The following is a 16,898-nucleotide window of genomic DNA, read 5'->3' as shown; positions in this document are numbered from 1 at the left end:
CTGTTAGCAGTCTGACACACTCAGAAATTACTTATGATATGACAAATTGGTAACTGGTGCTGGTAAATAAATTACAGCCAATGCAGTATGTTTTTGCTAATGGTTTGGAAGCCCATACTATATCATCATTATGACATCTGATTCTTTTCATCAGGTTTCATTTTTCCAAGGCATATGAATCACAAATGTCAGATAGACACAAAAGTCATGTGATCAGTGCGCATGACATCATATTTTTTGTTATTCTGAGCTGTTTTGACGTCTCAAGCAATGTACAGTGATGTTTATGGAGGGTAAAAGGGAAGCAGAAGTGTCACCCTCTCTGCAGTGAAAGTCACACTCGTATTATGACATCTGTCTCCCACATAAAGCATGATCACTATGTTGCAAAGCTCAGTTTGTACAGAGACACTTCCTCACATACCAAGGATGTGTGAGTCGACCATGGTCACAAGGAGACAATTTTGCCTCAGCCAGTTTCACTGAGCATTTTTGCACTTCCCAAAATTTCAAAAAGTGTGAGAGATGATTTATATTTGACAGTTGTGCTGTAGTAAATGACAGGATTGGCCTCTATTCAAAGGCGAGGATTTTTTCACCCCCTTTCTTTAAATATATACAGACGTCTGAAAAAAGTTTTGTATTTTCAATATCATTGTATTTTACACAATACAATGTATACAGTAAATTTAAAGCTAAGTAGTACAGAAAAAAGAGAGATTTCAACAGTTCAGAAACGTCACAAATTGTAAAGGAGCAAATTATATTACACTCTAAGAAATGCTGGGTTAAAAACAACAAATGGCTCCAATTCACTCTAATGAGCATGTTCATTGGAGGGGGCATGTGAGGGTGAGGGGTTACACCAGACTCTTGGCCTGATGATGGTAGAGAGCCTGTGAGTTGACCTGACTCTGACCCACTCTCTAGTGAAGTTCGCCTGACTGTGGCCTCACCACACCATTACAAAATGGCAGAATCTCAGTGTGAGGGGCCACCTAGGGGAGACTGTGATGGCCAACATACAGTAAGCACCTGTAAATCAACAGTTGACTTGAGAGCGTTTAAAAATTATGGATGTGAGATGATGGTAAATGTTGTTTCTTTGTAATTATATATAAAGTCAATAAATCGCTATAGAGCAGCACCAAAACATATTTGGACACTTGTGAACACTTAATCCTAGCCTACTGTATTATGTTTGATACGCAAAAGGCCTCAAAATTATTAACATGCACTGTTAAAAATTGTCCTGTTAAAAAACAGTAAGTAACTGGCAGCACGGTTGCCAGCAAGTTACTGTTAAATTAACAGTGTCTTGCTGTTGTTGAAATTTACAGTTTGTTACTGTTTTTGTAAATACAGCATAAAGCTGTTATTTTCTACATTAACAGTAAATTACTGTCAAAAGTATTAACAGTTAATTAATGTTTATTTGCACTTTTTAACTGTAAGCTACAAATGTTATTATATTGAGAAATGGACTGCTAAGAAAAAAAGGTGTAACTATTTTTCTAGATATTTCTTTGATTTTATTAATTACCCCTTAGACGTCTTGCTTTAAAACCATAATACAATGTACAAATATATCCTTTGAAACATTACAAATTTAACACAATGCAGAGTAACTTCAAAATGTGCTTTATTAAAACTTTGAAAAACTTGAAAAATAAAGCCACTTTAAATCACAAAATATTCTCAAAATTACTTACCCCCATGCCGTTCCACACCCGTAAGACCTTCATTCATCTTCAGAACACAAATTAAGATATTTTAGTTGAAATCCAATGACTTAAAGAGGTCTACGGTTATCATTGAAATCCGATGGCTCCGTGAGGCCTTCATAGGGAGCAATGACATTTCCTCTCTCAAGATCCATTAATGTACTAAAAACATTTAAATCAGTTCATGTGAGTACAGTGGTTCAATATTAATATTATAAAGCGATGAGAAATTTTTGGTGCGGCAAAAAAACAAAATAACGACTTATTTAGTGATGGTCAATTTCAAAACAATGCTTCAGGAAGCATCAGATCATTGTGAATCTGTGTGTCGAATCTGCAGTTCGGAGTGCCAAAGTCATGTGATTCCAGCCATTTGTCGGGTTTGAACTGCGATCTGATTCATGATTCGATAGACTGATTCATAATGCTCCGATGCTTCACGAAGCAGTGTTTTGAAATCGGTCATCACTATATAAGTCATTATTTTGTTTTTTTGCCGCACCAAAATATTCTTGTCGGTTTATAATATTAATATTGAACTGATTTCGATGTGTTTTTAGTACATTATGGATCTAGACAGAGGAAGTGTTATTACTCCCTACGTAGGCCTCAAGGAGCCATTGGATTTGAACTAAAATACCCTAATTTGTGTTCTGAAGATTAATGAAGGTCTTACGGGTGTGAAACGACATGAGTGTAAGTAATAAATGACAAAATTTTCATTTTTGGGTGAACTAACGCTTTAAGTCCATTAGCTTCTTAAGTAGACTGGCAACCCGAGTGTGATAAGTCTTGTCCACCCTTGGTGCCTTTTTCAGGATTTATTCCAATGAAGTGTCTGAAAAACAAATGCATACATTCAGAATTAGTGTGGGTAAAAGTTTACATAACGAGAATGTGAATAGAAATTAAGGTAACACTTTACAATACGGGTAATATGCATTAATTCATGCTTAACTAATGCACAAATAATCAAGTTAATGTATGACTTATGAAGAACTAAACCATTAATTAATGATTACTGCATCAGCAACTAATAAAGTTTCTATATGATTAATAGATTAAGTAATCATTATATTGTTATTAGTTAAATGTGTCATAATATATTAATTCCCTAATAGCATATTATATTAACTAATAATGTAAATGAACGTGTTAATTACCACAATCGGTCAAAGCCATGCATTTCAACTTCCAGTTGTCTGCTTTAAATAATCTTTAGCTAATGATTTACAAAGGTATCATGTTATGACTTTACTTGTTGAGGCACATGACTATTAACTAATTCAAAATTAATTCAAAACCCATAACCACAATGACATATTACTTAAACGGTAAGTTCACCCAAAAATGAAAATTCTGTCATTAATTACTCACCCTCATGTCGTTTCACACCCGTAAGACCTTTGTTGATCTTCGGAGCACAAATTAAGATATTTTAGTTGAAATCCGATGGCTCCGTGAGGCCTTCATAGGGAGCAATGACACTTCCTCTCTCAAGATCCATTAATGTACTAAAAACATATTTAAATCAGTTCATGTAAGTACAGTGGTTCAATATTAATATTATAAAGCGATGAAAAATTTTTGGTGCGGCAAAAAAACAAAATAACGACTTATTTAGTGATGGTCAATTTCAAAACAATGCTTCAGGAAGCATCAGATCATTGTGAATCTGTGTGTCAAGATCCATTAATGTACTAAAAACATATTTAAATCAGTTCATGTGAGTACAGTGGTTCAATATTAATATTATAAAGTGACAAGAATATTTTTTGTGCGCCAAAAAAACAAAATAACGACTTATATAGTGATGACCGATTTCAAAACACTGCTTCAGGAAGCATCGGAGCATAAATGAATCAGTGTGCGGAATCATGGTTTGGATTGTGTGTCAAACCGCCAAACTGCTGAAATCACGTGACTTTGGTTCTCTGAACTGCAGATTCGACACTTTGATTCATTTATGATTTTGAAATCAGCCATCACTGAATAAGTCGTTATTTTGTTTTTTTGGCGCACCAAAAATATTCTCGTCACTTTATAATATTAAAATTGAACCACTGTACTCACATGAACTGATTTAAATATGTTTTTAGTACATTAATGGGTCTCGAGAGAGGAAATGTCATTGCTCCCTATGAAGGCCTCATGGAGCCATCGGATTTCAACTAAAATATCTTAATTTGTGTTCCGAAGATGAACGAAGGTCTTACAGGTGTCAAATGGCATGAGGGTAAGTAATAACTGACAGAATTTTCATTTTTGGGTGAACTAACCCTTTAACAATTAGTCATGTGCCACAAGTAAAATCATAACATAACAAATATTAATAAAAGTCTTGAGGGCTTGGAATGACATGAGTGTGGGTAAAAGATGGCAGCATATTTATTTTGTGTGAACTGTCCCTTTCAGTGTTGCACAAAAGCATTTACCATGTTTGCTGAAATACAAAAGAAAAAAAAAGAAGAAAAAAAAACACCCTTAGAGGCTTATGTAATAAAATAGACTAGTTCTATACATACCAAGGAGTATCAGTCGAGGAGTTGCAGGTTGTTCAAGTGTCCTTTCTACATCAGCTGTAGTGGAAGAGGCCTAAGACACAGTTACAATGATGAGGACAGACTCAATACACTAACAATAATGCCTGTAATGTATGCATTTAATTTTTAAATTAGGAAAGAGCATGTCTATTTCAGTTGTTAGGACAATAATACCATGATAGAACATAAACAACAACAGCGAGTCAAATTGGACAGTCTTTGGGCACGAAAATCTCAACAACAACAAAGTCTCCACTGAAATAAAATGTCATTTAGCCTACTGTACTGGGCAAAGTAACATTACAATACAAACCATCAACATAATAACTTACTGAGTAGTAACGCGCAACTTATTCTATCAAGCTAACCTTGGTCGAAGTAATCCAAAATACACCCAACGCTAAAGAAGCAAAACAGCAACAAAAGAAAAACTCCCCTCATAATACAGTTATGTACAAATTAGAACAAGCTTACCCAAATTTGCAAGCACAACGTTATCGAAATCAACGTTTTGTCTAATATAAACTAAATGTAGGCTATATTATCCAATAAATGAAAAGATCTTAAGCTAAAATTAGCAAACGAGATGACAATTTCAGCGCGTTAGAAATAACTTACATCGATATTACTTTGTTGCTATGATGTTAAAGGCTTACTTTGCAGAAGAGTTTATAGTATATCATATTTGAAAAACTTGTATAGGTATACATAGTGAACTCACCTCGTACTCGGGAAATATATGAATCCGAAATTCAGCTCCACTCTGTGACGCAGTTTGCACGGTTGGCAGGTTTGGCACTGAAATGGACGTATAAAACAGTTACAAGCTCAGCATCCACAATTATACAGTTATTTGCACAGTTATTTGCAATTGCAAACGTGTAGCCTATCTTGTGTAAAAGGAGCAAGGCAAAGGTGCACTCACCGGTTCAATCACAGTGTAAAGACGGATAAAAATCCAGATGTGTTCGCTGCAGTTTTCAGTTCCAAAAATACTGTTAAGTACTGTTTTCTTTCCTTTGTGGAATAAATACGGTAAAATGCTGTTAAAATTTGTGTACGTCATTTCACCAACCGTAAAAAAACAGTAATGCGCTGCTTTTTAATATAACAGGATTATACTGTTAAAATTTTTGCCGTAAATTAACAGCAATTTTTAACAGTGTGGGCTTAAAAGCTTTGCTGAAAACCTACAATCTACTCACAATCTATGGCATGCCTTCTGCCCTCTTGATAGTTCATTCTTTTTTAAGTAAATAAAAGACCTTTTATTTCATAAAAACATCCCTCTTCAGGTCATTGTACATGGTACAGTCTTTAATGATTTAGAGTGTTGTAAGTAATCTGCTATACTGTTATAAAGATCTCATTGATTTACATTACAGCTATCAGAATTTCATTTCAGAATTTATTACTTTTTGTATAAGCAACTGAACCAAACTGCATATTTTTGTTGGTCCCCTGAATAAAATTGAGATGTGTTTTTCCTCCTTGAGTGTGAGCTACATATTCTTCTATATCTTACTACACTGTAAAAAACGAAAAGTTCAGAAAACTTAAAAGTTTAAGGCAACAAACTTCAACAGATTTTTGTGTTTTCTCAACTTGTTGTATTCAGTTTATATAACATTTTAGACTTTTCAGGGTTAAGAAGCACATAAATTTCCTAGATATAAAATATCAAACAATTACTTTAAACCAACTGGTCCTGTGATTTTTAGTGGACGTATAAAGTTAGTTGTCCTCAAGTTCACACAGGTGCTGTTCATCACATTAACTATGAACATCTACTAATGTTTGACAATTAGAAGTGTCACAATACATTTTATCTTAATTTTAAACATAAAATGTATTGTTTTATTATTTTAAACTTTAGATTTTGTTTTATAATACACAGAAATGTGTGCTTTTCAAGCGTTTAAATACTTTTTAGAGCCCACTGTTTGGCCACTTCTTCACTTGTTTTATATATTTATTATATTTATAGGCTCTTTACATTTAATTAGGAGAGTTCAAGGTAAGTTTCCACCCACTGGTCGCATCTGTACTTTTAAGTATTTAAGGACAGGTCATTCACATTACAGACTTGGCACTCATATCATAGAGCCAGGTGGTTTTCTAAGCACCCTCTCCATATGGTGCCCTTTTGTTTGCCTCTCTCCCTCTGTCTCTCTCCCTCCGACTGGCTCTCTCTGCCTTTTACGTCTTGAGAAAGTCCTAACTGTTGACAGCTCTTTGAGCAACAGCAGGCTGTTGTTGTGAATGTATATAGAGCGAGCGAGTGAGCGGGACACAGAGAGGGAGCGCGTGTGTGCTGGATGCTAATGAAAAGCAGATGTTGGTGTCAGTGTCAGAGCCTGCGGTTGTGTATGTGTGTGTGTGTAGGTCCACATTTATGCACGCTTGTCTGTGTGTGTGTGTGTGTGTGTGTGTGTGCATGTGTGTGTGTATTTACATGTTTGCCCCCCTACTGTCTCCTAACCGCTGAGTGCTCTTGGTGTTCCAGCACCTGATAGGACGGCAGTTATTGATAAATAATATTCAGGCTGCATGGTGCAGCTAGCCCAGGGAGTTCATAGTGAGTTGACCATCTGGATACACTGGTGGAGATGCAAACAGGGAGAGAGTGTGCCAAGTATCTAGGGCTATGGAGAAGTCAGCCACACTTCACTTACTAATTATTCACAGCAGTAAATCTTTCGACTCATACTGAAGCTCATACAGCGGAACTGGGCCTCAGTGCTTTGAACAATGTATTTCAGTACTACATATTTCATTTTGTGTTGTGCTCTGCTGGCAAATACTCACCCCTTGTAAATTTTGTATGTGCATTTTGCATAAAACATGAATCTTATAACATTTTCAAGAAGCAAGAAAAAAAGCCGATAATAATCTGATGGAGAGTCAGCCATAACTTTAGGCCCTAAAGCTTAAGGAATACTTTGTCCAAATTTTTTTAAATTACTTTAAATTAAAATTTGAGATTAGTAGTATGCATAATGTTATAATAATATTACATTTATATACTGTGCATATATATATATATATACACACACACACACACACACACACAAAAAGTCTTAGGCCAGCACCAGCTTTGTTGTTTTACAGTAGCAATGTTTTAATGACCATCCATATTTATTTTTTGGTCTTAATCACGATATACAAACGGAAAATACAGGAAATATGTAAAAAAAAAAAAACAAAACAAAAAAAACGCTTCTTTAAGCAAAAATCTGTATTAAATCTGTGTTTAGTGTTACCTCCTTGACTTCTTCCATTTTCTAAAAGAAGAAAATCTGAAAAACTTCTCATATTTTGAAAGTTTTCTTGGCATTCTAGTCCTTTTCCATTCCATTTAGGTTTAAGAGAGCCTGGTTCTCTATTGCTCAAATGTAAGGGGAGGTCTCTAAATACTTGCCACTTTAGCCTATATAAGTCTTTTTTTTTTTTTTTATACTGCATACAGATTTTCTGTATTTTCTGGTTATATTCCAATAAAGAGACTGAGAAATAATTATATATGGTCATTATACCATTGCTAAAACAATACAAAGTGACAGTAAAGACAATTATAATGTTACAAAATGCTGTTCTTTTGAACTTTCTATTTTATTAAAGAATCCTGAAATCCTAAATCCTGATCCTTTTTTCCATAGTAAGCAGCACAATATTTTTTTAACATTGCTAAAAATAAGAAATGTTTTTGAACAGCACATGACAGAGTAAATTACTGGAGTAATGGTTGCTAAAAAAACAAAACAAAACAAAAATCTTTGCCATCAATACATTTTATATATATATATATATATATATATATATATATATATATATATATATATATATATATATATATATATATATATATATATATATATATATATATATATATATATATATATATATATATGAATATATGGAACCACTAAGATTTTTAAATGTTTTTAAAAGAAGTTTCGTCTGCTCACCAAGGCTACATTTATTTCATTAAAAATACAGTAAAAAACAATAATATTGTGAAATATTACTACAATTTAAAATAACTGTGTACTATTTAAATATATTTGACAAAGTAATTTATTTCTGTGATGCAAAGCTGAATTTTCAGCATCATTACTCCAGTCTTCAGTGTCACATGATCCTTCAGAAATCATTCTAATATGATGATTTGCTGCTCAATAAACATTTATGATTATTTTCAATGTTGAAAACAGTTGTGTACATTTTTTTTTTCCAGGATTCCTTGATGAATAGAAAATTCAAAAGAACAGCATTTATCTGAAATACAAAGCTTTTGTAGCATTATACACTACCGTTCAAAAGTTTGGGGTCAGTAGGAATTTTTATTTTTTTGAAAAGAAATTAAAGAAATTAATACATTTATTCAGCAAGGATGCATTAAATCAATCAAAAGTGGCAGTAAAGACATTTATAATGTTACAAAAGATTAGATTTCAGATAAACACTGTTCTTTTGAACTTTCTATTCATCAAATAATCCTGAAAAAAAAAAATATTGTACACAAATATTTTGTACAGTTGTACACATTAAATGTTTCTTGAGCAGCAGATCAGCATATTAGAATGATTTCTGAAGGATCATGTGACACTGAAGACTGGAGTAATGATGCTGAAAATTCAGCTTTGCCATCACAGAAATAAATTACTTTGTGAAATATATTCAAATAGAAAACAGTTATTTTAAATTGTAATAATATTTCACAATATTACTGTTTTTACTGTATTTTTAATTAAAGAAATGTAGCCTTGGTGAGCAGACGAAACTTCTTTTAAAAACATTAAAAATCTTAGTGGTTCCAAACTTTTGGACTGTACTGTATATATATATATATATATATATATATATATATATATATATATATATATATATATATATATATATATATATATATATATATATATATATATATATAAAACTTTTGAATGGTACTGTGTATTCACATATACTATGTATTTGTATTCCATGGAAAAACTAACAGCGTATGAGTTTGAAACAACATACATAATTACAGAATGTTTCCATGAGCTATTCCTTTAATTGCAGGCTTGTCTATAATTCTTCCATACATTCACCAGTCCAAACATTTTTATATTTAGTTCATGACACTTTTTTTTCCAGAACTCTCATGATGGATGCATTTAACAGACATGAAATGACTGATTACTTGCTGCTATGCTGGACCTTGGCGGATCGTCTAAGTGTGAGTGTGTGTGTGTCCGGGGGCAAACAGGTTTAATGGGCTGTGTACGAGGGGGTTGGGGGGGTATTTCTCTTGAACTGGTGATGGTGGGAGGAAGTGTAGAGATTTATGACGAGGCTGATTGCCCCTCTCTTTCCTCCACAGTGGCTGACCAGCAGAGAGAGTGAGACGCACTAAATCACTCCTGCCACTGAGCCCCTGCACTTGGCGTTGATCCTTAAGGGATCAGTCAGTGAGACACATCTCAATTTGTCTCCCTGAGAAAGTCACACTGCACAAGGATTTTGGTTTCTTATCACTAACCCTTTGATAATACCACAGTTTGATGGAGTTGCTCCTGTTCTGAAGAGTGTGGTGTTTTCATTTCTGTTGTGCTGTTCGTTGGCCTGCACCATCACTGTTAGTAAATCTCTATAGGAAAACCATTCCTGAGAGTATGGATGTATTCTGACAGAGTAATTACAAAGCCTGTAACAGCCAAGTGATAAAGAGGCTAGAAAACTAATTATTTGTATTGCTATATATATATTGGTATGGTATTCCCTAACGACAGTTAGGGAATTAGGAGCTTATGTATAGATGCTTCAGATTGTTTTGTAGACATATATAAGACCTCTACTCAGTTCTGCTTTCATCCATACAATAATAAGAAAACACTGTGCTTTCCTCCTGACACAGGTTGACATTTTATATCACATAAACAAAAAAATATGACATAAAGTAATATTAAACAATTCTTGTAGTAAAATAATGTAGAGGAACATGTTTACTTTAGGCGTAAAAGAGTGGAGTTAAAATTTAAATGATACATTAAAAAAGGAAACGATGACATTTTTTGAAGTGCTTTCTGAAACTGAAGTGATGATTATATTTTATATTACATATTACAGGTCATATAGATATCAGTGGAAAAGGTACATCATATTTGAAAGGAATCACGGTCCCACTTTATATTAAGTGGCCTTAACTACTATATACTTACATCAAAAAATAAGTACAATGTACTTATTGGGTTCATATTGAATTGCAAAACACTTTTGCTGCTATTGAATTGGGATACGGGTAAGGTTAGGGAAAGTTTTGGTGGTATGGGTATAGGTTTAAGGGTAGGGGTTAGGTGTAAGGGAGTGTAATTATAAATGTAATTACAGATATTAATTACAGATGTAATTACATGCAGGTGTTTTTCATATATAAGTACATGTATGTACACAATAAGTACATTGTATCAAATCATTAATTTAAATGTAAGTACATAGTAGTTAAGGCCATAAGTGGGACCGGAATCACATTTGGATTTTTAGGCTGGATACATTCTTTCTATAGAACTTGGGAATAATTGCAATCTTTCTCGCAAAGCCTTTGGTCTCCTCAGAGAAAGATACTGTTTGAAAAGTGAGTATGCTCTCTCAATCTCACCAGCTGTTATTGTAACCTATGACTCTCTTCTCATCCGTTTTTACAGCTATGAGTTGCAGTATAGAACTCGAAGTTGAACTGTGCCATTTGCTTTGAAAAGCTATTCGACCTCTAAACTTACCGTTTAATTAGATCTGAGGCAGCATACTCTTTGCTCAGACAAGCATTATTGGAGAGGTGTCAAGTTTGCACTGAAGTAGTGCAGTATAATGGAAACCAATAGGACAGAAAATTCAATGCTGTAAATAGCTATTTAAACAAACATCTCATCAGATGAAACAGCTAATAACATCTGTCTATAGAACGCCAAACTATACACAAAGTGCAATAGTTTGTTCTCGGTGTGTACGCTCACTGACACTTTTCCACAAAGGGAAGCTCGTGACATTGACCTGCTTGAATGCTGAGTATTAGTAACATTTCAAAGATCCCAGTTACTTAAAATGCACTTACTGTTGAATTGAACAAAAAGAGTTTAACAAAGAGGAGAAAGTTACGTGGTTACGTGTTAGAAAGTAATTTCTATACACGTGGATGCATTTCGTTTTTATTGCAGAACTTGCTGAAATAAAACTACTGCAATAAGATACTGTCTCTCATTTTATCTCTTTATAGGCTATTTATGTCGGGTTTTATTATACAAAGCCATGAAATTTATATTAAAATGATAAAACTATTATAATATATCTCCACCTCACATAATTAATTTCATTTGGCATTGAGTAAACCTTCAATCTATATCTATGCATATTCATTTAAATACTCGTTTCACAACGCTAATGGTGGTTTTGATCTTTAATGTGCCGTGTACATTAATTAATGATGAATTCCCTGGAGGATACAACACAGTGTGATTACACACACAGTAACACATTTAGTTTTTCTATAGATAGACATCCCTGAGGTTGTCCATCCTGTACAAACAGGAAAGGGAAAATACTCCAGATAAATGTTTTTATTTAGGCAGGGTGAGCTCTTTAATGATAAATACATTTAAAGTTGTTTTCTTTCGTTAGCATAGCATTTAAAACAACTGTCATTCAAGCAGAAACATTGCTAAATACACATATGTGTTTTTTTTATCTTATAGTCCGAAGGGGGTCAAAAGTAGAAGTGGCTTGTCGCTGCAAAAGTGCTGGCGGTCAGAGTCCCCCTTGGTAGGGTCCCTTGGTTAGGCAGTGCTTGATCGCTGAAGGAATACTGGGAGTGAGTGAGGGAGCGCTCTCGCGGAGTTGCAAACTGGATGGAGCCGATTGAAGTAGATACTTTAGTTATATTAAGTGGATTTTGACAGCGGATCTCTGGCTTCGGTCTGACGGCGTTTCCTACTGGAACTTATAGCTTGCCCACTGAGGAAGATAAATCATTATCTACAAGAAACATAGCTGGCATGCGCTAATATGGAAACCAAACCATTCTTGTCTCTAGGTGAGTTTGAATATGGTTTCTATTATCTTAACGCTAACGTCATGAATAGGTACAGACATCTACCAGTTTCTGCTCTGAAGTGCTGAACAAAACGAAACTATGCTGCATATTTACATTCACATGTCTATGAGTGCATTAAACCCGTTTTCCTTAATAATGGGCTAGCATGGTAATGGAATAAAATGGAATAAGCAAGCAAGCTACTAGAGTTAATAAAATGATGATGACCAAGATTGTCATCTTTATTATTAGTTTATGTCTATGATGTAATTGTTATCAGTATCTTTATAAAATAATAAGTGTTACTTGAGCAATTAAGGTGTGTGACTAATAATTCATGAAGTTCAGACGCGATCACTTTAGTCAAACAGTGAATGTTAATAGTTTATTGAAGCGCGCTCGTTCTTCAGTTGTGCGCTGTCACATTTATTACTCTAAATGCTCATGGCAAGCCGTTTAAACAATTATTCTTGTTAACTATCTAGTATCTATTTTCTCTTTTCTTATGCGTTTAATTTCTTTGCTTGTAGTTACTAGTGACAACTAGTAACTATTGGCAACATTTATTTTCTCCATATAATTCAAAAGGGATCTGTGGTCAGATTTCAACTATACTCACTTCGAACTATATAATTTAGTTGTTACTGGTAGCTGTTACCTTCCTATACCAATTTTACTAGTAATTCATCAGGTGAAATGTATTATTCAAATAAGTGTTATCAAATTTATAAATTCCGTTTTTCTTACTAATTCAATCAACATCTATTTATTGCATTCCTGTTGTTACTGGCAATATTTTAATCTCATTATAAAGTTGCAATTCTGACTAGTAGTCACATATAACAAATAAAAAAAATTAAAAAAAAAGCAGCTAGAGATAACAAATGCTATTGTCGCAAATGGAATAAATACTAGTGTCTCATAAATAAGTTCTATGATCTAATAAATTAGTACTAAATACATAGGACTACTAGTCAGAAATGAATAGTTGATATCTGAACCACAGATACCATTAGAATTCAATGGCAAAATGGCATTAGAATTGTTACTTGGCACTATTTGAGTTGTGAGTAGTAGCAAAAGAAAAAGGCATTGTATAACACTTTACTTAGGTTACAGTGTTACACATATATTTACTATATAGTAATAACAGTAAATTTTGCAGCATTATAAGCAACTAACCCTAACAAAATCGGTTGCACTTTATTTTACTGTACATGCACTTACATGTACTTACCGTGTACTTACCTAAGAAAGTACTGGGCAATATAAGGTTAAGTTTAGGTTTAAGGGTTGGTTCAGGATTAGTACCTAGTTATTACCCAGTTATTGCAATTACTATAATAAGTAAATAGTATGTACATGGGGAACAGGACTGTAAAATAAAGTGCTACCACAAAATCCAACCGTAATTTTATAGTAAGTACATGTTGTTAATTAATATTACTCAGTACTTATTTGTGTAATAAGTGCACCTTAAGATAAAGTGCAACCTGCTATTGGGTATACAGTAGTTCTATTTAATTAATGATAAGTAATCAAAATAATTATTAGTACCATAAAATTAGATAACAAGACTAGACTATTTAAATGAATAAATGTTAAAATGGCCTGCCATAAAAGCTCAACAAATCGATGTCAGCACACTTCAATAGTTATCTCAACCACTTCAAAGGGCTGTACGGTCTGAGGCCGTTGAGATTTGAAGATTTTACGAGATCTCTCGGATTTATCGAGATCTTTATTTTTTCTTTGGTTAGCTTGGTAATTATGCGCTGCGATCATTGCGAATGATAGAGTGTAATAGTGGTCTGTTCTTACCTGAGCTCCTCTTAAGCCACATTAGCCTCATTCAGATTCTGTCTGACTCTTTCAAATGAGAAAATGTGCTTGGTTGGAAAATAATAGTTGGGTAGTAGCCATTGCGATTTAGAAAGTAATAACTCATGACACATGTGATGGTACAGAGCTTGTTGTGTAAACTTGCACTGAAATAGTTTTGCAACAATATTCATTTTCCAAGCCACCTATTTATACATTCTTCCTGCGTGTTGGAATTCCAGTGTAAACAGCAAGTTTTGGGGCTTATTGTGCCCAACTTTATTGGCATTTTTAAAGTTTGCTCTCTATAGGTCTCTGGGGGCCACTACCTTTCCCTGGAGCGTCCCAAGTCCATGAGCGTTAATAAGAAATAGAGGGTCCCATTGTAAGAAAGCCAGTCTGTGGTAGTGAAGGGGGTGTATACGGGATGCCGGACCACCCCAATAAAAGAGAACCAGTTTGGTTTACGGCAGAGCAGTTTTGTGTTTCTGAAGAGGTGATTGGTCCTTTGTGAATGTCTGCAGCTGTCAGTTTTATAAGAGAGGCTTTAAAGGGAAAGTTAATTGCTTAAAGTGACAGCGTCTCCCAGACACCCTCCAGCCACTGTCTGTCTCCAAATCAAAAGCAGCTCAGGCTGTTTCTAGACAGGACTACACAGAGGGCCAAACTGCACTTGAGAAAGTTTGTCTGAGGTGTCAGGTGATACAGGCACATTAGAGGGGGAGTGTGTTTTTAGATCTTCTCTTGTTTCACTGTTGTACAAACTGTTGCAATTTAAGCATCAGCTCTTCAGCTTTGAAAGTGATGTCAGAGGGGGTATATTTGATCGGCTCAAAAAGCTCCCCTGTTAATCATTTGCTCTATGCAGTGTATGCATGTCTCCTTGATAAAGGCAACGCTGCACCTTGTACCGTGGTCCGTGTTTGGTTGCATATAGAGTTTAGCTTTATCATACAAAGTACAGGCAGCACCAAAAGTCTGAAGGAAACGTTATGAAGTTTTGAATTATTTTCAATTCTGCACTATTTTTAGGTCACATCAAATGTAAGTGAATGTGTGACGTTGAATATGGTGTAGTTCATGAAGCTCGTATGAGGCTGTCATTAAAGCAAAAGAAGGATGAACCAAATACCAGGCCCTTTTTCAGTGAATTTTTATAAAAATGATCAAATAAAATGTCAGTAGTGGACTCAGACCTTTGGAATCCACTATTTGTATGTGTGTTTGTAAAAGGTGTGTTCATCGACACCAAATTTCAGAAAAATTGAAAATAGCAGGCATTAACAACTTCTTTAAGAGAGTGTTTTAGACCATTTTTCTCTGGTGCGGTGTTAATGGGATTACACTTGACCTTATGCATAGTAATTCAGTTTAAGTTAATGGATTTGGAAAATCTAAAGAATGTACAATACCTCTCCCATCCCCACTTTCCATCTTTATGGCAGCATAAGTACCATGTCATTTAGAGTGTGAAGGGTGTGTGTGTGTGCGTGTGCGTGTGCATGTGTGTGGACTGTAGACTCTGAATTTAATGCTGCACATTGTCTAGAAGCAGGTCACTGGCAGTGTAATTATCTAATATGTTTAAGTCTGTGTCTATCTTTGTTTTTGCATGCTGCGACAGACAAGTTAATGAGAGGTCCAGCTGTCTAATTACCAGGTGCAAACTTTTAAGGTCAACTTCTTCACTGCACATGATGGACACTGATATTTGCAAACTTTGCCAAGCTTTCACACAGTCCCAAAATGAAATGATATTTATTCAGTCTCTATTATTCAATCTCTATTATTATACACTACCAATGAGATGTTTGAACTCAGTCTTTTTTTCTAAGGAAATTAATACTTTTATTCAGCAAGGACACATTAAACTTTAGTGACGTTGGTTACATGGTTACAAATAGGGGTGTGATGAGACTCAAAATGAGTGAAAATGAGTGTCAAGATTTTTACGAGCTATTTTTAAGAAATCCTCAGTGGCGAAATACATGACTAGAAAAAATATTCTGCAGGTGCATTTGAAATGTTTTAATTAATCATCTTGTAATGAATGCCATTTCAGTTCTACTTTCTGAGTATGAATTATCATATGCAGTAAAAGACAACAATTCTCAAGCACTGAAAAAGGTTTTGCCACTAACTCAACTGACTGACTTCTCTTCTGTATGATTTCAGTCTCTTCAGGCCTTACTGTACATGATTTATGAGCTTCTACAACTTTAGACCTTCTAACTGAACTCCTTTCCACAAACTGATCATAGAAATAAAAACAGTATAAATAAAAATGTTAACACTTTACAATAAGGTCTCATTTATTAACATTAATGTATTAACCAACATCAACTAACAATGAGCAATATATTTGCTACAGTATATATTCATCTTTGTTTATGTTAGTTAAAGGTGCCCTAGAACTTTTTTTTTTAAAAGATGTAATATAAGTCTAAGGTGTCCCCTGAATGTGTCTGTGACGTTTCAGCTCAAAATACCCCATAGATTTTTTTTAATTATTTTTTTTAACTGCCTATTTTGGGGCATAATTAGAAATGAGCCGATTCAGGGTGTGTGGCCCTTTAAATCTCGTGCTCCATGCCCCAAGAGCTTGCGATTGCCTTAAACAACATAAAAAAGTTCAAACAGCTAATATAACCCTCAAAATGGATCTTTACAAAGTGTTCGTCATGCAGCATGTCCAATCGCGTAAGTACAGTGTTTATTTTGATGTTTACATTGATTCTGAAT

General features: G+C 34.3%; 1 protein-coding gene across 3 annotated transcripts in view; it reads left to right on the top strand.

The window, feature by feature from the left end:
• Positions 1-12,129: 12,129 nt before the first annotated feature.
• rxrab (retinoid x receptor, alpha b) overlaps positions 12,130-16,898 on the top strand; it is an 82,204-nt gene continuing 77,435 nt past the window's right edge. For all 3 annotated transcript variants that reach the window (XM_067405605.1, XM_067405603.1, XM_067405606.1), the window contains exon 1: positions 12,130-12,335. In XM_067405605.1, coding sequence (XP_067261706.1) covers positions 12,308-12,335 — 28 coding nt within the window. In that variant the 5' untranslated portion in view covers positions 12,130-12,307. The remainder of the gene's footprint in view (positions 12,336-16,898) is intronic.

Source organism: Chanodichthys erythropterus, chromosome 13 (assembly GCF_024489055.1).
Source record: "Chanodichthys erythropterus isolate Z2021 chromosome 13, ASM2448905v1, whole genome shotgun sequence".
Classification (NCBI taxonomy): Eukaryota; Metazoa; Chordata; class Actinopteri; order Cypriniformes; family Xenocyprididae; genus Chanodichthys; species Chanodichthys erythropterus.
This window is presented reverse-complemented; position numbering and strand designations above follow the sequence as displayed.